The sequence below is a fragment of the Crinia signifera genome, chromosome 11, assembly GCF_055691185.1.
Source record: "Crinia signifera chromosome 11, ASM5569118v1, whole genome shotgun sequence".
NCBI lineage: Eukaryota > Metazoa > Chordata > Amphibia > Anura > Myobatrachidae > Crinia > Crinia signifera.
Window position 1 is genome coordinate 120,961,701 of NC_139227.1, and position 21,462 is coordinate 120,983,162.

General features: G+C 48.5%; 2 protein-coding genes across 3 annotated transcripts in view; one reads left to right on the forward strand and one right to left on the reverse strand.

The window, feature by feature from the left end:
* SERGEF (secretion regulating guanine nucleotide exchange factor) overlaps positions 1-21,462 on the forward strand; it is a 461,739-nt gene that overhangs the window by 202,945 nt on the left and 237,332 nt on the right. The gene's annotated exons all lie outside the window — the stretch shown is intronic.
* Positions 15,664-20,146, reverse strand: MYOD1 (myogenic differentiation 1). Its single transcript, XM_083165613.1, has 3 exons — positions 19,597-20,146; positions 17,707-17,781; positions 15,664-16,016 (listed from the first exon to the last, which is right to left on the reverse strand). Exons 1-3 carry the CDS (start codon positions 20,144-20,146, stop codon positions 15,775-15,777), a joined length of 867 nt encoding a protein of 288 aa, XP_083021739.1. The 3' UTR covers positions 15,664-15,774.

The window sequence follows — 21,462 nt, forward strand, 5'->3', positions numbered from 1 at the left end:
CAGGCAGCGCCGCACATACTGGAGACCCTGGGCAAAGGCAACAGGTGCAGGCAGCGCCGCACATACTGGGGACCCTGGGCAAAGGCAACAGGTGCAGGCAGCGCCGCACATACTGGGGACCCTGGGCAAAGGCAACAGGTGCAGGCAGCGCCGCACATACTGGGGACCCTGGGCAAAGGCAACAGGTGCAGACAGCGCCGCAGATACTGGGGACCCTGGGCAAAGGCAACAGGTGCAGGCAGCGCCGCACATACTGGGGACCCTGGGCAAATGCAACAGGTGCAGGCAGCGCCGCACATACTGGGGACCCTGGGCAAAGGCAACAGGTGCAGGCAGCGCCGCACATACTGGGGACCCTGGGCAAAGGCAACAGGGGCAGGCAGCGCCGCAGATACTGGGGACCCTGGGCAAAGGCAACAGGGGCAGGCAGCGCCGCACATACTGGGGACCCTGGGCAAAGGCAACAGGGGCAGGCAGCGCCGCACATACTGGGGACCCTGGGCAAAGGCAACAGGGGCAGGCAGCGCCGCACATACTGGGGACCCTGGGCAAAGGCAACAGGGGCAGGCAGCGCCGCAGATACTGGGGACCCTGGGCAAAGGCAACAGGGGCAGGCAGCGCCGCACATACTGGGGACCCTGGGCAAAGGCAACAGGGGCAGGCAGCGCCGCACATACTGGGGACCCTGGGCAAAGGCAACAGGTGCAGGCAGCGCCGCACATACTGGGGACCCTGGGCAAAGGCAACAGGTGCAGGCAGCGCCGCAGATACTGGGGACCCTGGGCAAAGGCAACAGGTGCAGGCAGCGCCGCACATACTGGGGACCCTGGGCAAAGGCAACAGGTGCAGGCAGCGCCGCACATACTGAAGACCCTGGGCAAAGGCAACAGGTGCAGGCAGCGCCGCACATACTGGGGACCCTGGGCAAAGGCAACAGGTGCAGACAGCGCCGCAGATACTGGGGACCCTGGGCAAAGGCAACAGGTGCAGGCAGCGCCGCACATACTGGGGACCCTGGGCAAAGGCAACAGGTGCAGGCAGCGCCGCACATACTGGGGACCCTGGGCAAAGGCAACAGGTGCAGGCAACGCCGCACATACTGGGGACCCTGGGCAAAGGCAACAGGTGCAGACAACGCCGCAGATACTGGGGGCCCTGGGCAAAGGCAACAGGTGCAGGCAGCGCCGCACATACTGGGGACCCTGGGCAAAGGCAACAGGTGCAGGCAGCGCCGCACATACTGGGGACCCTTGGCAAAGGCAACAGGTGCAGGCAGCGCCGCAGATACTGGGGACCCTGGGCAAAGGCAACAGGTGCAGGCAGCGCCGCACATACTGGGGACCCTGGGCAAAGGCAACAGGTGCAGGCAGCGCCGCAGATACTGTGCACCCTGGGCAAAGGCAACAGGGGCAGGCAGCGCCGCACATACTGGGGACCCTGGGCAAAGGCAACAGGAGCAGGCAGCGCCGCACATACTGGGGACCCTGGGCAAAGGCAACAGGTGCAGGCAGCACCGCACATACTGGGGACCCTGGGCAAAGGCAACAGGTGCAGGCAGCGCCGCACATACTGGGGACCCTGGGCAAAGGCAACAGGGGCAGGCAGCGCCACAGATACTGGGGACCCTGGGCAAAGGCAACAGGGGCAGGCAGCGCCGCACATACTGGGGACCCTGGGCAAAGGCAACAGGGGCAGGCAGCGCCGCACATACTGGGGACCCTGGGCAAAGGCAACAGGTGCAGGCAGCGCCGCACATACTGGGGACCCTGGGCAAAGGCAACAGGTGCAGGCAGCGCCGCACATACTGGGGACCCTGGGCAAAGGCAACAGGTGCAGGCAGCGCCGCAGATACTGGGGACCCTGGGCAAAGGCAACAGGGGCAGGCAGCGCCGCACATACTGGAGACCTGGACAAAGGCAACAGGTGCAGGCAGCGCCGCACATACTGGGGACCCTGGGCAAAGGCAACAGGTGCAGGCAGCGCCGCACATACTGGGGACCCTGGGCAAAGGCAACAGGTGCAAGCAGCGCCGCACATACTGGAGACCTGGACAAAGGCAACAGGTGCAGGCAGCGCCGCAGATAGTGGGGACCCTGGGCAAAGGCAACAGGTGCAGGCAGCGCCGCACATACTGGGGACCCTGGGCAAAGGCAACAGGGGCAGGCAGCGCCGCAGATACTGGGGACCCTGGGCAAAGGCAACAGGGGCAGGCAGCGCCGCACATACTGGGGACCCTGGGCAAAGGCAACAGGGGCAGGCAGCGCCGCACATACTGGGGACCCTGGGCAAAGGCAACAGGGGCAGGCAGCTCCGCAGATACTGGGGACCCTGGGCAAAGGCAACAGGTGCAGGCAGCGCCGCACATACTGGGGACCCTGGGCAAAGGCAACAGGGGCAGGCAGCGCCGCACATACTGGGGACCCTGGGCAAAGGCAACAGTTGCAGGCAGCGCCGCACATACTGGGGACCCTGGGCAAAGGCAACAGTTGCAGGCAGCGCCGCACATACTGGGGACCCTGGGCAAAGGCAACAGGTGCAGGCAGCGCCGCACATACTGGGGACCCTGGGCAAAGGCAACAGGGGCAGGCAGCGCCGCACATACTGGGGACCCTGGGCAAAGGCAACAGGTGCAGGCAGCGCCGCACATACTGGGGACCCTGGGCAAAGGCAACAGGTGCAGACAGCGCCGCACATACTGGGGACCCTGGGCAAAGGCAACAGGTGCAGGCAGCGCCGCACATACTGGGGACCCTGGGCAAAGGCAACAGGTGCAAGCAGCGCCGCACATACTGGAGACCTGGACAAAGGCAACAGGTGCAGGCAGCGCCGCAGATAGTGGGGACCCTGGGCAAAGGCAACAGGTGCAGGCAGCGCCGCACATACTGGGGACCCTGGGCAAAGGCAACAGGGGCAGGCAGCGCCGCACATACTGGGGACCCTGGGCAAAGGCAACAGGGGCAGGCAGCGCCGCACATACTGGGGACCCTGGGCAAAGGCAACAGGGGCAGGCAGCGCCGCAGATACTGGGGACCCTGGGCAAAGGCAACAGGTGCAGGCAGCGCCGCACATACTGGGGACCCTGGGCAAAGGCAACAGGGGCAGGCAGCGCCGCACATACTGGGGACCCTGGGCAAAGGCAACAGGGGCAGGCAGCGCCGCACATACTGGGGACCCTGGGCAAAGGCAACAGGGGCAGGCAGCGCCGCACATACTGGGGACCCTGGGCAAAGGCAACAGGTGCAGGCAGCGCCGCACATACTGGGGACCCTGGGCAAAGGCAACAGGTGCATTTCATATGTCATACCTGAAGGTTGCGTTAAGTGCCGTGGCCTTGGTGTATGTAAAGATCAGCACCAACTTGCTGGCTTTACCGCTGCATTATGGTACATTAACCCTTTGAGTACCAACATCTCTGTGAGAAGGGTGTGAATCAGTTGGTCACCAGCAAACACTAAAACGTAGTACCACGTCCCCTCGTATGGCTCGCTGCGCTCACAATGCTTCGGGCACGGTGCCTCACTACACTCAGCACACTATTTTATTCTCCCACCATGCACTAGTGGATGGCAGGGCATGAAATACTGCCTGTCGGCACATGTCGTGTCGACATGGACACCGAAACATACCACCGCGTCCCCTCGTATGGCTCATTGCGCTCACCATGCTTCGGGGCGCGGTGCCTCACTACACTATTTTGTATTCCCACCACACCCTAGTGGATGTAGGGCATGAAATACTGGCTGTCGGCACATTTTTTGCTCAAAAAACAGTAAAAAAAACCATGTTGACCTAATGACCCTGTCGACCTTAAGTCATGTCGACCTTCCTGTATGTCTACCTTAAGTCATGTCGACCTAATGGTGTCGACATAATGCTTGTCTACCATCATGCTTCTGACCCAATGACCGTATTCCTCTGAGAGATGTGCGAAATATCCGCCAAGAATGCCGGCGTCGCTCACATTTGTTATATAAATTCAAGTAAAAATGTCCTATATATAAGGTGGCATTACCGGTCATTATGATGAATATAAGTTTTGCTTGGCAATTTTTACATCTATTTTGACAAATTCACTTGCCACTCAAAGGGTTAAGCCCAATCGGTAGCATATTTTCCCTTGCCGGTGGCATTGGTGAGTTATTGAGGACTAATGCCGCCCATACACGTCCCGATACGGGCGTGCGTTCCGTGCTTAACTAGCACGCATCACATCGCATTGCATGCCCTGTGCATGCGTTGTGCATGCAATGCGATGTAAACTAAGTACAAAAAGTATGTGCAAGCACATACTTTTTGTACTGTGCGATGAGGTGCCGCAGGAGCGCGCACCTCAAAGCACACAACGCACAGCCCGCATCGCAGCGTGTATGGGCTCCATAACACTAGTTAGTTCTTTCTTCCTTAGACCACAATGTTACAGCCTGCTCTCTGTAGGCTGCTGAATCATTTTTATGATATTATAGATGCTTTATTTTTCCAAAACGAATTGGCAATTCTTAATGTAGCATGAACAAAATCACAGAGATTATTTATTTAGGTTGGAGATAAATTGAAGATGGGATATTGTTATGGGCAACCAATCAGATTCTATCTGTTAAGGGCCCCATACATCAGCAATTAATTGTGACAATTTTCAGATATGGAGATGATTGCCACAATTAATTTTAGACGTGTGGGCTCCCCCTTTTGGCAATCCCAATCAAAATCGCCAATCGATTGCTTAATCAGATTTTTAAACATGCTTAATAATCTGGTATTATCTGCAGATCTTTTTTATATGTGTGGGCATTCCCAATTCGTCTTCTTCATCTATTTACATTATGAACAGCAATCGATTGGGCAATTTCCAGATATGAAGATGCAATCTTTAGATGGAAAAATCTGCCGATCACTGAAATAAATCTGTAATGTGTGGGCAAAGTCAGATAGATTGTAAAATCCATTTATCTGGCCAAAAAATCCCTGTATCTGGAAATCCATAAATTGTGATTGCTGATGTATGGGGCCCATTAAGTATGTATGGGGTCATTACTATCTGTCCCCAGATCACCTAGCTGGTGCACAGCTGTAGTCATTACTATCTGTCACATTCCCCAGATCACCTAGCTGGTGCACAGGTGCAGTCATTACTAACTGTCACATTTCCCAGATCACCTAGCTGGTGCACAGCTGTAAGCATTGCTAACTGTCACATTCCCCAGATCACCTAGCTGGTGCACAGGTGTAGTCATTACTAACGGTCACATTCCCCAGATCACCTAGCTGGTGCACAGGTGTAGTCATTACTAACGGTCACATTCCCCAGACCACCTAGCTGGTGCACAGCTGTAGTCATTACTATCTGTCACATTCCCCAGACCCCCTAGCTGGTGCACAGCTGTAGTCATTACTAACTGTCACATTCCCAGACCACCTAGCTGGTGCACAGCTGTAGTCATTACTAACTGTCTCATTCTCCAGGTCACCTAGCTGGTGCACAGCTGTAGTCATTACTAACTGCCACATTCCCCAGATCACCTAGCTGATGCACAGCTGTAGTCATTACTAACTGCCACATTCCCCAGATCGCCTAGCTGGTGCACAACTGTAGTCATTACTAACTGTCACATTCCCCAGGTCACCTAGGTGGTGCACAGCTGTAGTCATTACTAACTGTCACATTCCCCAGATCACCTAGCTGGTGCACAGCTGTAGTCATTACTAACTGTCTCATTCCCCAGGTCACCTAGGTGGTGCACAGCTGTAGTCATTACTAACTGTCACATTCCCCAGATCACCTAGCTGGTGCACAGCTGTAGTCATTACTAACTGTCTCATTCCCCAGGTCACCTAGCTGGTGCACAGCTGTAGTCATTACTAACTGTCTCATTCCCCAGGTCACCTAGCTGGTGCACAGGTGTAGTCATTACTAACTGTCTCATTCCCCAGGTCACCTAGCTGGTGCACAGGTGTAGTCATTACTAACTGTCTCATTCCCCAGGTCACCTAGCTGGTGCACAGGTGTAGTCATTACCTGTCACATTATCAAACCTGCTGCATTCATTCCTACTATAGAACCACAGGTTGCCTGACATACATTACCTGTTGGTAGATCTTGAGGACACGTTTGGCCACCCCTGTTCTAGAAGGTGCTAAATAAATAAGTAGAAACTGATTGGTTGCTATGGGCAACATCCCATCTTCAGTAGGACTCCTATTTTAGTAAATAAACCCCACATTGTGTATTCAATTTATGACTGTGTATATGCCCAAACCATCAAACAAAGAGGAGGTGGATAGGAATCTCTATGATCAGACAGCACAGGCTGAAACAGCCATAGACACGCACCATGACGCTGGGTATAGTTACATGTACAGGGAAGAAACTCGCAGCATTCTCTGACCTGCAAAACATGCAAATACATTGCTTTAGATTCAGGTTTCTATTCAGATGTGTAGCCAGGTGTATAGCCAGGTGTGTAGTCAGATGTGTAGCCAGGTGTATAGCCAGGTGTATAGCCAGGTGTGTAGTCAGGTGTGTAGTCAGGTGCATACCTCCCAACATGACCTCTCCAGGAGGGACGCAATGCTCTGCACTTTCCTCTTAATGTATGATTACCCTCATCTGTGTTGAACAGGTTAATTGATAAGATCGGTGCTTCAACACAGGTGCTGGCAATCATACAGTAAGAGGGGAAGTCCAGGAACAGAGCATTGTGTCCCTCCTGGAAAGGGTCATGTTGGTAGGTATGTAGGTGTGTAGCCAGGTGTGTAGCTAGGTTTTTAGCCAGGTGTATTGTGTAGCTAGATGTGGAACTAGGTGTGTAGTCAGGTGTGTAGTCAGGTGTATAGCCAGGTGTGTAGCTAGGTTTTATCCAGGTGTATTGTGTAGCCAGGTGTATTGTGTAGCCAGGTGTAGGTGTATAGCTAGGTCCGTAGCCAGGTGTATTGTGTAGCCAGGTGTAGGTGTGTAGTCCGGTGTATAGCTAGGTCATTGTGTAGCCAGGTGTATTGTGTAGCCAGGTGTATTGTGTAGGTGTGTAGTCCGGTGTATAGCTAGGTCCGTAGCCAGGTGTATTGTGTAGCCAGGTGTTGGTGTGTAGCCAGGTGTATTGTGTAGCCAGGTGTATTGTGTAGCCAGGTGTAGGTGTGTAGCCAGGTGTATTGTGTAGCCAGGTGTATTGTGTAGCCAGGTGTAGGTGTGTAGCCAGGTGTATTGTGTAGCCAGGTGTAGGTGTGTAGTCCAGTGTATAGCTAGGTCCGTAGCCAGGTGTAGGTGTGTAGCCAGGTGTATTGTGTAGCCAGGTGTTGGTGTGTAGCCAGGTGTATTGTGTAGCCAGGTGTAGGTGTGTAGTCCGGTGTATATCTAGGTCCGTAGCCAGGTGTGTACCGACAGGCGGTATTTCCTGCCCTACCATCCACTACGGCACGGTGGAAGAATAAAATGGCGAGCGAGTGAGGCACCTCCCCCAAAGCAAGCGCAGTGGGGACGTGGACCACTTTGACGGTGTCCATGTTGACTGTTGACCTGAGAGGAGACTGTCATCAGCACTTTTGGGGGCGGGGTCTGATGTAGACTTCATCAAGCCCCACCCCCAGTACGGCAAATCCCGGGAGCGTTGCCCACCTTTCCGGGGGGCCAGGAGGGGGACCCAATTTTCGGGAGCCTCCTGGCCATTCCAGGAGAGTAGGCAACCCTGGTTCTCCTGAAACGCTTACTTGCATTGCCTCTCCGCCCCTGCTCTTCAGCCATTCCTGTCATTAGGTAACATGCTGCCTTTCCATATGAGTAAATTTACTAAGATGGGAGTTCTGTTCAAGCAACCAATCAGATTCTATATATTATCTTTTAGAAGGTGCCAAATAAATAATAAGAAGAATCGGATTGGTTGCTACGGGAAACATCCCATCTTTAATAGCTCTCCCATCTTAGTACATTTACCCCACAGAGACTGGTTATATATGGAAATACTGTGGACAAAATCACATTTTCCTTTTATTTTTTTCCCTTCCTTTCAGTAAACTGTAATTAAAGTGGTGACAGGAATGACAGGAGGAAAGCCATATGTTTCTTATAGCTAGGGTGACCAACTCATCCCTTTAATCCGGGACACATATTAATTACACAGGTTCTGTGGCAGTTTAAAACCAGGTGAAAGCCAGCCACAGAACCTGTGTAATTAATATGTGTCCCGGATTAAAGCAAAGGAAGCAAAACACTTTGGTAGAAGGTTCAGAAATGCTGCTGCTGTGTCCAGGGTCACGCAAATTGCAGCTTTTTATGTGATTACAGGGCCTGATTCATATTTGTAAACAAACCAGACAGTTTTGGGTCTGCGCAGATGCAAGACCCTTTCTGCCCAGGTCCCTCACAGCTTCCTGTCAGCCACAGCACGACTGACATGCTGTGACATTTTAAGGACAGAATGAGGACATCATCTGTCACCATCCTTTAAAATGAGAGCATGTCACCCCCCGTTTTGAAGGGGTGATGGGTCCAGGGTCTCCGTCGTCGGATGCAGACTCTCTGGTGATCAGATCCTATGGGCCTGTAACCATCATGAATTGAGAACGATGATTGCGATGGTGATCATCGGCTGCATCAAGGGCGTAACTAGATATTCGTAGGCCCCATAGCAAAAGTTTAGTAACTGATGGTGATAAATGTATGTGAAACATATTAAATTGACAGTAAAGATGGGCCCCCTTCAGCTCTAGGCCCCATAGCAACTGCACCCCTTGCACCTATGGTAGTTATGCCCTTGGGCTGCATCCCCAGACACAGCACTCAGATCCTCGTTAATGCGAATGACATACCTCCCAACTGCCGCCGCTGCTGGTCCCCACTGCCGGTGCCCATGCCTGTTGTGGGATCGGCGCGTGCACTTCTTCGGTACTGAGCATGCGCTGGTACCAGGGCCGACGCCACCACTAGGCAGCTCTAGACATTTGCATAGGGCGCCGGCACCTGGAGGGCGGCAGTTCACCCCTCACCCCCAGCGAACTGTGTAAAAAACTTGCGTCCCCGGCGTCCCTGCAGTGCTGGGGCGGTCAGGGGTGTCCGTGCCGTAGGGGTACCTGCGGCGCCGTCATGTGTGTAAAGCTGGCTGCGGCCGGCGGGGTCCCTGTAGTGAATAGCAAATAACTAGCGCTATGCGCGCAGCGGCGCGGGAAGCGCTAGTTATTTTCTATTCACTACAGGGACCCCGCCGGCCGCAGCCAGCTTTATACACATGACGGCGCCGCAGGTACCCCTACGGCACGGACACCCCTGACCGCCCCAGCACTGCAGGGACGCCGGGGACGCAAGTTTTTTACACAGGTACCACCTCCCCCCGGCACCGGGGCGCCCCCACCCCGACTCGCCTGGGGCGCTCCGGTGCCTTGCACCGGCCCTGGCTGGTACCAATCTCTATGGGCTGCTTTGGCAGCAGTCCGTAATATCGTCCTCTGTATGGCGGATGCACAGAACCTGTTCTTATGGGCTGCCCCCGCAGCAGCCCATAGAGGCATCCTGGAGGGAGGGAACACCTCCCAATAAGACTGCCATGGGTGACTGGCGGGTTGGACTTCCAATAGGAAGTCACAGTGAAGCCATTGCTGTCTCAGTGACGTGCAGCCCATAGGTTAAGAAAACCACCACTGGTTGGAAGGTATGCAGCCGCTACCTTGCGACTGCATAGACATATGAATCGGCCCCACTGTACAGTGCTTTGTCTTTCTCGCCAGTAGAGCCGACCTTCGAATATTTGCCTCACCTGCATTCCGCTTGCAAATGTTTGCCTTAATTGTTGTATGTGGAATTTCCACTATCATTTTTATTCCAAGCGGAATGCCACGCTGTACCCCAATTACACTATAGCCCCACTGTTACCCCATCTCAGTGAAATGTAGAATGAAAGAGAGCATGGGGAGCGCCTTTCCACGGCATGTCCAAGCAAAAGAAGAGCAAAGAGATTGCATCAATAGAATAAATGTCTCTGAGAAACGGCCTCTGTTGCGAAATTTGATTAACTTTGCCTATCTCTGCTCTCTTGTGATGGCAGCAGTAAGGCTGCGACCCACAGGCGCAGAACTAGGTATAGACTCACAGTGACATCTGCTGGTCAGTCAGAGAAACACTGTACATGGAATGCTGATCTCAAGCAAGATTAGTGAGATATGTCTCCACCCAATGGACAAACTGAGAATAACACTTCTATAAATAACTAGGGCTTTACATAAAACCAATAGAGGAAAATGCTTGTAAAATGTTGCTGATTTTCACGTCATGATATTTATATTTGGTACTTGTTTCCTAGCACGGCGCCCAGATTTGCTACATACGCAAACGTAGTCAAATCGCATTGCATAACGCATAGTACTAGCATGCGATACGATGCGATTTTCACTAATGAATGTTCTTAAATTACTTATGCTACATTAATGAAATTTGTTAAGTAAATTAGTTTTTAGGTAACACATGTCGTCATTACCGTGTCAGCTGTATGGTATGATATTGCAGGTGTGAATGTGTTCCTAAAACACGTCCACTATCCACGCCACCCCGAACGCAGCAAGCCCCGCGAGGGGCGGCGGAATGCGTCCTCCAACCTTTTCGTACACCACTATCCACGTCAGCGTTGAGTTGATTTTAAATAGTGTGGCGAGCGCAGCGAGCCACCGAGCCCGAAGAGTGGCGAGCGGACGAGGATTACTTTACATATATTCCGCGGCCCCTCGCGGGGCTCGCTGCGCTCGTCACGCTTCGGGCTCGCCACACAATATAGAAAATCAACTCCACGCCGACGTGGATAGCGGAAGTATGAAAAGGTCGGAGAACGCGTTCCGCTGCCGCTCGCCACGCTTCGGGGTGGCGTGGATACAAGGGGTGACACAAAACAATGCCAGAGGTGCTTACAATTGTAAGCACCCATCACATGTAATCACATCACATGTCATAGTAAGCACCCAACACATCTCATGGCATGGGTGCTTTTACAATGAAATATCGCATAGGATCCCATCGCATTTTGTGCCATGCCATCCTATGCGATATTTCATTGTATTAGCAGTCCTGAGCACTTAATATGGACATCGCATCGCACACAACTTACAGCACTATACACGGTACGCGATGCGATGAAATGCAATTTTCCTACGCAGAATAGCCCACTAAGCTATTTGCTTAGTGGGCGCCGTGCTAGGAAACAAGTACCTTATACTGGGCCAGACCATGAAAACGTGGACCGTTGTTAAGGCCCCCATACATTAGGCCGACTTGTCCTAGGGACAAGTCGGACCCAATTCTCCTGCGAGACGCCCGGAAGCTCCCCGGGAAGCTCAAATGCAATGTGGCACTTGATGTGCCATTTTTTATATGTGATAAATCGCATAAGATTTATCACATAAGAAATAAACCAGGGAGCTGCCGGGCGGTGAGGAGCAAGGGGGGGGGGCAGGCACCGGCGGTGCCGGTGAGCAGCGGCGGCAGTGGGGGCTGGCAGCAGCATCTCTGGGTGCCGCGGGGGATGCCGGTGACAGTGGGGCGGGCAGCGGTGATAATCCTCATGCTGACAGCGGCCGCTGATTGGCTGAGAGTGCGCTATCTCAGCCAATCAGAAAGCGGATAGTCATTTGACATGTTATTTTAAAGATGTAATAGCCGCCGCTGCCTGCCGGCTGAGTGACAGCATGAGGATTATCACCGCCGCCCGCCCCACTGTCACCGGCATCCCCCGCTGAGCACTCATTCCCCCCCCCCCCAGCCCACTGCAGGAGGTCAGACGTGATCATACCTGCTGAACGTCCGACCTCCTGATCCGGTCCGATGCGCACGGGACCGCGCATCGGATCGGATCAAATATCAAACACATGCGATTTTGGGACGATTTCACACGATTTATCGGCCCAAGTGCCGAAATCGCATGGAATCGGCCCAAAATCGCATAGTGTATGGGGGCCTTTAGAGCTCGAGGACCAGTTTGGTCACCCCTGTCCTAGATACCTTTCCTTTTGTTCACTCCTGCCTCCTTCCTTTCGTTTCCTTCTAGAAAATGCCCCTCCCAAAATGTCTGCCTCCTACTCTAGCATCTTTTAGAAATGTCTCTTCTGGGGTTGCAGCCATTTTGGGTGGGACATTTTTAACAGTATTCCATGATGAACACTGTCTGGAAGAGACAATGGGCATAATTCAGAGCTGATTGCAGGGCAAATTTGTTCTTAAAACTGCACTGCAGGCGGGGCAGATGTAACATGTGCAGAGAGAGTTAGATTTGGGTGAGTTATTTTGTTTCTGTGCAGGGTAAATACTGGCTGCTTTATTCTTACATCTTGCAACTTAGATTTTTAGTTTGAACACACCCCACCCAAATGTAACTCTCTCTGCACATGTTACATCTGCCCCACCTGCAGAGCAGCATGGTTTTGCCCAATTTGAGAACAATTTTGCCCTGAAATCAGGTCTGAATTAGGCCCAATGGCCCTAGAAACAGTCCTGACTTTATCTCTCTCCACTTTATCTTCAATGTAGTGGTGGATTTATAATGGGTGCAGGGTGAAGCAGTGCACATGGGTCCTGAGTCCCAGGGGGGACCACACCACACATACTGCACCCATTTTTTAATATCTACCCCTCCAGAGTCCTGCAATGAAGGCAGCAGCGCTGCCTGGATCACCGGTACCCTCCACCTGGCTCACTAATCCTGGCAACTTCCGCAATCTGCATCCTCCACCACGACAACAATTCTTTGGCAACCAGCAAAAACCGTCTTGTCCTGTTCCAGCAAGGACATCACCATTATTGGGAAGCTCCATTAGGTCCTTGAACTTCCTCCAGCGGCCTTTACCACCATTGCACAACCGCATCATATCTTCTAGTGGTGAGACTTTACAAATCTATACCAAGCAGATTGCCATATGTACAGCAGGACGAAAGAGGATTATATGAACTTTACCATCAAGCCAGAGAGGGCTCTTTTTGAATTTTTTGAATATACATATCTCCCCAATTTTATTTATATGTGTCTGATTTTATCAGTTATGTTTTAATACAAATTGTTATGTTTACAGGTAATCCCATGTAATTGTGGTAAATTTTAATACAATAGCGCTGCTTTATTCTTGTTTTTTATTGTAACCCTAACAGTGGCCTAACCCTAATAGTGGCCTAATGCTAACTGCGGCCTAACCCTAACAGTGGCCTAACGCTAACAGTGGCCTAACGCTAACAGTGGCCTAACGCTAACAGTGGCCTAATGCTAACTGCGGCCTAACGCTAACAGTGGCCTAATGCTAACTGCAGCCTAACCCTAACAGTGGCCTAACTCTAACAGTGGCCTAACTCTAACAGTGGCCTAACGCTAACAGTGGCCTAACGCTAACAGTGGCCTAACGCTAACAGTGGCCTAACGCTAACAGTGGCCTAACGCTAACAGTGGCCTAACGCTAACAGTGGCCTAATGCTAACTGCGGCCTAACGCTAACAGTGGCCTAATGCTAACTGCAGCCTAACCCTAACAGTGGCCTAACTCTAACAGTGGCCTAACGCTAACAGTGGCCTAACGCTAACAGTGGCCTAACGCTAACAGTGGCCTAACGCTAACAGTGGCCTAACTCTAACAGTGGCCTAACGCTAACAGTGGCCTAACGCTAACAGTGGCCTAACGCTAACAGTGGCCTAACGCTAACAGTGGCCTAACTCTAACAGTGGCCTAACGCTAACAGTGGCCTAACGCTAACAGTGGCCTAACGCTAACAGTGGCCTAACGCTAACAGTGGCCTAACGCTAACAGTGGCCTAACGCTAACAGCGGCCTAACGCTAACTGCGGCCTAACGCTAACAGTGGTCTAACGCTAACAGTGGTCTAACACTAACAGTGGTCTAACTCTAACATTGGCCTAACTCTAACAGCAGCCTAACTCTAAAGGTGGCCATACACACGCAGATTTATCTGCAGATCTGGCTGGTTGGAACAAAAACATGGTTATGGATGAGTGACAGTTTGTCAGTTTTCCAGCATTTCCAAGCAAATGGTCAACTGTCATTTGCTCTCATCCATAACCATGTTTTTGTTCCAACCAGCCAGATCTGCAGATAAATCTGCGTGTGTATGGCCACCTTAACAGTGGCCTAATGCTAACTGCGGCCTAACTGTAACAGCGGCTTAACGCTAACTTTAGGCTAACCCTAACAGCGGCCTAACAGCGACCTAAACAGCAGCCTAACCCTAATGCTATGTTTATAAGTACGTGCAACATGAATAATGTTAAAGATATTAACATTTTGTTATTGTTATCATGTTAGTTGTCGACATTCTAAACAAAGTTGTTAACATTCCTAAATTTTGACACTAAGACCCATTCAACACTATAGTGTCACCAGAATGATGGTACCCCCATCATATGCATCATTGCCCTGCACATTATGGTCCGGATTCAATGAGCAGCGGTATTTACCAATGCGGGATAAAGGGTGGTAGCCTCAGGCTTTTACGTCTGAGGCTACCCATTACAGACCCTTTTTCTCGCACTGCAAAATTGCCGCCAACGCGCGTTAGACGCCAAGGTTCCAGGATCTGTACCCGGAGCTATCTGTGAATATGTTGGTGGTACGGTACCCATTATAGGGGCACTAACCGTTGATTTTCATTGTGTTATCGCTGGCTGTAATTTAATAACCTCAGGAGACCAATTAGACCATGGTTAATTAGCGTGGCTAATTGTATTTGCCAAAGAGGATAGTTGTTTTATATTGCAGATACTGTACATCTGTACTGTGTTATTCATGAATACACCATTGTACAATGACCGCATATGATATGTTATAATATTACAATGTTATTTCCTTACAATCACAGTTATTTCTTATGTATTTCCCAATTCACTTCAGGGGTGAAATGTAATAGGATGAGAAATTCAGAAAGTGAGAGATTTGGGAAGAAATCTCCAGTTTTTTTAAAGCGCCAATCATTGACACTGCAAAACCAGTCTGATGCCCTGCATCAGTTTTAGCATTACAAATAGTAAAACTGTAGCATGGAATGCTGGGATGTGTAGTTCAACAACAGCTGGAGCGTCAAGGTTAGCCGTCACTGGTATGCATGTACGTTTAAGTAAAAAAAAAAAACTGCAACTCCACAAAGTGCTATTAAGAGCATTGACAATTTATCCATCGGTGTAAGATTTCAGCGCCGACTTCTGGTATCACACCACATGGAAAACACCCAGAGTATTATAAATAAGATTCTTTATTTAGAATACTATTGAAAACATCCTTGCCATTCACACTGTATAAATATATAAAGTTAGCATTTAGCACAACACAACGAAGCAACATTAAATATCCAGACATTTAATTATGCATGACGATTCTTATTTACAATTATTATATTTATATATAAAAATCTTACAAAAGTGGTCCACAACCTTATATTGCTGTATTCAGCACAGTGACCGTCCGCAGCAATGGGTCAATGCAGGCACAGTCTGCAATACCAAGGGAAGAGGCCCAGGGGATATTCTGTGTGTCATTTACCCCGCTGCCCAGCCCAAGTGTCCCAGCGAGGAATTGTGCTGCAGAGATCTGTGGTCAGTTCCCAGCTGCTGTCCACCAAACACATGCCATGTCTTCAGGACGTCTTCAAACAGGAACGATAATGACGTTTGACGTAATATTATATGTACAGTAGAAACTTCTTGTCAGTGACCTCTGGCTGGAAATGAAATAAATAAATAGGTGTCTGTAAAGTAATGGGGCCAGCAGGACATCTAACAGCTTCCGATGGAAATAAATCAGTTTATCTGCCGTCTGTAGGTTTATAACACCTGGTAGATGGAACTGCTGTCTGGGGGTATCTGTGTGCAGGTGTTGGGAGAGATACTGGGGATATCCTGTTCGCTCAGTGTCTCCCCCTGCAGGGGGGAGCAAGGGCTGCCTTCAGATCCAGTCTCTGCTGTAGGAAGCACCAGGCAGCTGGGAGTCTCTGTGGAGATTCTCTCCACAATGCTGGAAAGGCAGTCTAAGCTGGAGATGACGGAACTCTTCCCAGACCTCGTATCTAAGGGAGAACAGAAACTGTCAGCGAAACGTCATACTGTATATACCTTATCCACAACACACGATATATAGAGAAACCAAATACGGCCAGTTATATAGCTACGGTGTAGCTATATGTGATGTATGTAGATAGATAGATAGATAGATAGATAGATAGATGTCTATAACAGATAGATAGATAGATAGATAGATAGATAGATAGATAGATAGATAGATAGATAGATAGATGTCTATAACAGATAGATAGATAGATAGATAGATAGATAGATAGATAGATAGATAGATAGATAGATAGATAGATAGATAGATAGATAGATAGATAGATAGATTAATTGATGTCTATAACAGATATACAGACAGACAGATAGATAGATAGATAGATAGATAGATAGATAGATAGATAGATAGATGTCTATAACAGATAGATAGATAGATTAATTGATGTCTATAACAGATATACAGACAGATAGATAGATAGATAGATAGATAGATAGATAGATAGATAGATAGATGTCTATAGCAGATCGATAGATAGATAGATAGATAGATAGATAGATAGATAGATAGATAGATAGATAGATAGATAGATAGATAGATTGATGTCTATAACAGACAGATAGATAGATAGATAGATAGATAGATAGATAGATAGATAGATAGATAGATAGATAGATAGATAGATAGATTAATTGATGTCTATAACAGATATACAGACAGACAGATAGATAGATAGATAGATAGATAGATAGATAGATAGATAGATAGATAGATAGATAGATAGATAGATAGATAGATATGAGAAATCACTATTAAGGCCCATACACACCAGGTGATTTTGAGCTGAAAGCCGCCCAGTGTGTACGGACCAGCGATGAGCGGTAAGTGCTGATCTGCGCTCCTGCATCATCACTGGCCACCCGGCGAACATCACTCAGTGTGTATGCACCTTTATATATATGTGGTAGATAAGATACAGATACATAGATAGATAGAGATAGATAGAGAGATAGAGAGAGAGAAAGAGAAATACAGAGATAAATAGATAGAAATAAATACAGAGATAAATAGATAGAGATAGATAGATAGATAGATAGATAGATAGATAGATAGATAGATAGATAGATATACCCCTTTCACATCGCACTTTAAAAATGGTATATTGCCGTTTTTTTTCCATTTTAAAACGTTTAAGGCTGCAATGTGAAAGTGCCAGAGTTGATTTACCGGTTAAAGATAACCGGTATTTCAACACGGTTAAAAAGCAGAGTCCTACACGTTTTAAAGCCGTTTTTTGGCAGTTTGAACAGCTCTATTTCAATGGCTTGAAACGTGTCCCTTGGGGGTTAAACGGGTTGAATGTTTGGATGGTATTAAATGATTTTTAAAATGGTTTTCACCTGCAATGTGAAAGGTCTCAAGGCTCAGACCCGTTTTAAAGTCCCATTTAAGAATACCGTGTCATTACCCATTTCTGCAATGTGAAAGCAGTAAAAGATAGATAGATAGATAGATAGATAGATAAATAGAGAGATGGATAGAGATAGATAGATATGAGAAATAGCTAGTATATGTGGTAGATAAGAGATGATAGATAGATAGATAGATAGATAGATAGATAGATAGATAGATAGATAGATGGTGAAGAACCCCCCCTTCCCCCTGTAGGTGCACCCCCCGGGCTGGGTACTCACCATTTGGCGTCTCAGTGTAGTAGCTGCTGTCGTAGCTGTTTCTCCGCCTGGTGCTGCAGGGGGGCCCGGGATAGTCTGTCTGTGGAGAGGCAGCAGTCACATAAGTCACACATATACTCTCACTGTGGCCTCTAACAGCTGCTGTGGAGTGCTGCTGCCTGTGTCCCGTCCCCCCCCTGTCCCCCCCCCCCCCCCCCCCCGCCAGATGTGTGCTGCTAACTGCCTATTCCCAGCTCGTGCTGTATACAATATTATTCATTGTGATAATACAGAGTACACTACCAGCCAGTTCTGCCCATTGTGTAGTACACTGCCAGCCAGTTCTACCCATTGTGTAGTACACTACCAGCCAGTTCTACCCATTGTGTAGTACACTACCAGCCAGTTCTGCCCATTGTGTAGTACACTACCAGCCAGTTCTACCCATTGTGTAGTACACTACCAGCCGGTTCTCCCCATTGTGTAGTACACTACCAGCCAGTTCTGCCCATTGTGTAGTACATTACCAGCTAGTTCTGCCCATTGTGTAGTACACTACCAGCCAGTTCTGCCCATTGTGTAGTACACTGCTAGCCACTTCTACCCATTGTGTAGTACACTGCCAGACACTTCTACCCATTGTGTAGTACACTGCCAGCCAGTTCTACCCATTGTGTAGTACACTACCAACCAGTTCTACCCATTGTGTAGTACACTACCAGCCAATTCTACCCATTGTGTAGTACACTACCAGCCAGTTCTGCCCATTGTGTAGTACACTACCAGCCAGTTCTACCCATTGTGTAGTACACTACCAGCCAGTTCTACCCATTGTGTAGTACACTGCCAGCCAGTTCTACCCATTGTGTAGTACACTACCAGCCAGTTCTACCCATTGTGTAGTACACTGCCAGCCAGTCCTACCCATTGTGTAGTACACTACCAGCCAGTTCTACCCATTGTGTAGTACACTACCAGCCAGTTCTGCCCATTGTGTAGTACACTACCAGCCAGTCCTACCCATTGTGTAGTACACTACCAGCCAGTTCTACCCATTGTGTAGTACACTGCCAGCCAGTCCTACCCATTGTGTAGTACACTACCAGCCAGTTCTACCCATTGTATAGTACACTACCAGCCAGTTCTACCCATTGTGTAGTACACTACCAGCCAGTTCTACCCATTGTGTAGTACACTGCCAGCCAGTTCTACCCATTGTGTAGTACACTACCAGCCAGTTCTACCCATTTATACATTTATATTGAGAAGGGGACAAAGTGTAAAAACCTCCCAGAGATTGGGCTTTTTTGCTCCATAATATATATTAAGGGGGCTTCCAAAAGGGCATGACATAGGATGAGTATGTATTATATTGCAGCGACAAGTGACAGTTAGGCCCATAAGTTGCAGTGATAAGTGACTGTTAGGCCCAGAAGGCCGTGTCTGTGTATTATTGTGACTGAGTTCCGCCGCACATCGATTTTATATATATATATATATATATATATATATATATATATATATATATGTGTGTGTGTCTAGTGTCCATGAGTCTCCAAAACACTGCCATCTTCTGGCGGAGACTGAAACTACATCTCTTTCTCACACATGCACAAACACAAGGTAGCAGACTAGCTTTCGAAGCTTTTGCTTCAAGCGGGCTTACTAATAAGTTATATTATTTGTGACTTCAGTCTATTCAAGTAAAAGCAGCTGCAACACGACATATATTTACAGTGTAGCAATAAACTCACTGCTTATGCAGATTACACTTAACATAATAATAATTATAATAATAATGTATTATTATTGTTATTATTATTATTAATAAGTGTTTTTGAGACTTTAGACCAGAGCCCATTAAAAGAATTGCCCGCATGCATAAATGGTACTTTGCCAGCCCTGTGCCACCTACCATGCCATCTGAGCAGTTAGACCGTGGGCTGGAGGCGTCAGACTCCCCACTATAGTGCTCCAGAACTGGATAATAGTTTTCATCCTGCTCTCTGAGTAGGGACTGCAGGCTTTCTATGTAGCGGATGGCATTCCTGAGGATCTCCACCTTGGGCAGCCTCTGGTTGGGGTTTGTAGAGGTGCACCTCTTCAGGGTCTCAAACGCCTCATTGACCTTGCTGAGCCTCCTCCTCTCTCTCATGGTGGCAGCCTTCCTGCGGTCAGCATTGGTGGTCTTCCTCTTGCAGGCTTTGCAAGCCCAGAGCAGACACCTGCCAGCTTGATGGTGCCCACTGGGTGCCCTGACATGCTCATCCTCATTGTGGTGGTGATGGTCATCTGGCTTCAGTAGGGTGACATGGACCAGCCTGGGGTCCAGGTCTTCAAAGAAATGCATGTCAGAGGTATTAAAGCAGGGGTCATCATAAAAGTCGTCTGCAGCAGAGAAGGAGCAGAGGGAGTTGTCAGCGATCTCCATGTCCCTGAGAGGATGTGACAGCAAGTCCATGTGATCTACAGCAAAGCAGGCAGCTCCCCCCAAGGAGAAGCCAAATCTGTAAGATCCTAAGGTAGCAGGTCCAGGCTGTGCTCTGTCCTCAGTGAGCCCCCAATGCCCAGGACTTGGCACGTTATGGAAAGGAGACTGTCAGCTTTCACACCCTCAGGGCACCTGTGGCTGGTCATGCCAGGCTGCATTTATCTGAGCAGAGGGGAGAGGGGGGCTTGCTACACCTCTGGCTGGCCAATCAGCAGTGAGAGCCAGGGAAGTGGGTGTTGTCCCCCAGCGGGACAGAGCCCCCTGTGATTGGTGGGAAGTTTGGTCCCCAGGGTACAGTTTGCCCAAGTTGTGGTGGAGTCAGAGGAGCTGAATGTATCAGTCAGTGGGGAAGGTCCGCAGAGACAGAGGGGCCGGGATGTGTGGGCCCCAGTGTCCGGCAGCTGCTGCTCCCTGCTCCGGTCTCCCAGCGCTGGACGTGTCCTCTCCCCACACATCACCCGGCTCCAGCCCTGGATCGGCCAACAGTCAGGCTATAGGGCCACTATACCATTATATGTATAGGACTAGTATTATATTGCCAATATGCTGTATAATATGTTAATTCTAGCTGTGCATGTTATCACTTACAGGTTATATATCTATTATTGTATAGTGCTATAATGACATAAATATATATTACATTGTATAGTGCTATAATTACATAAATATATATTACATTGTATAGTGCTATAATTACATAAATATATATTACATTGTATATTGCTATAATGACATAAATATATATTACATTGTATAGTGCTATAAGTACATAAATATGTATTACATTGTATAGTGCTATAATTACATAAATATATATTACATTGTACTAAAATATTTATATATTTACTATGATACTAATATTACAATGTATATTATCGATATTTACATATGCACTGTATTAAATTGCTGTTTCTACAGTACAATTATATTATAATTTATACAGTATAACAATGTAAATTACAATTACTGTGTGTGTGTGTGTGTGTGTGTGTGTGTGTGTGTGTGTGTGTGTGTGTGTGTGTGTGTGTATATATATATATATATATATATATATATATATATATATATATATATATATATATATATATAGACTGTACCTTACAATATACATAGTACACTTTATATTACTGGTACTACATTTGGAATCTCACACAATTGAATCGAACCCTTATGTGTGTGATTATAATTCTAAATTCCATTTACAATTATTATTATTATTACTATTATTATTACTATTATTATTATTATTATTGATAATAACATTAATAATAATACATAATAATTCT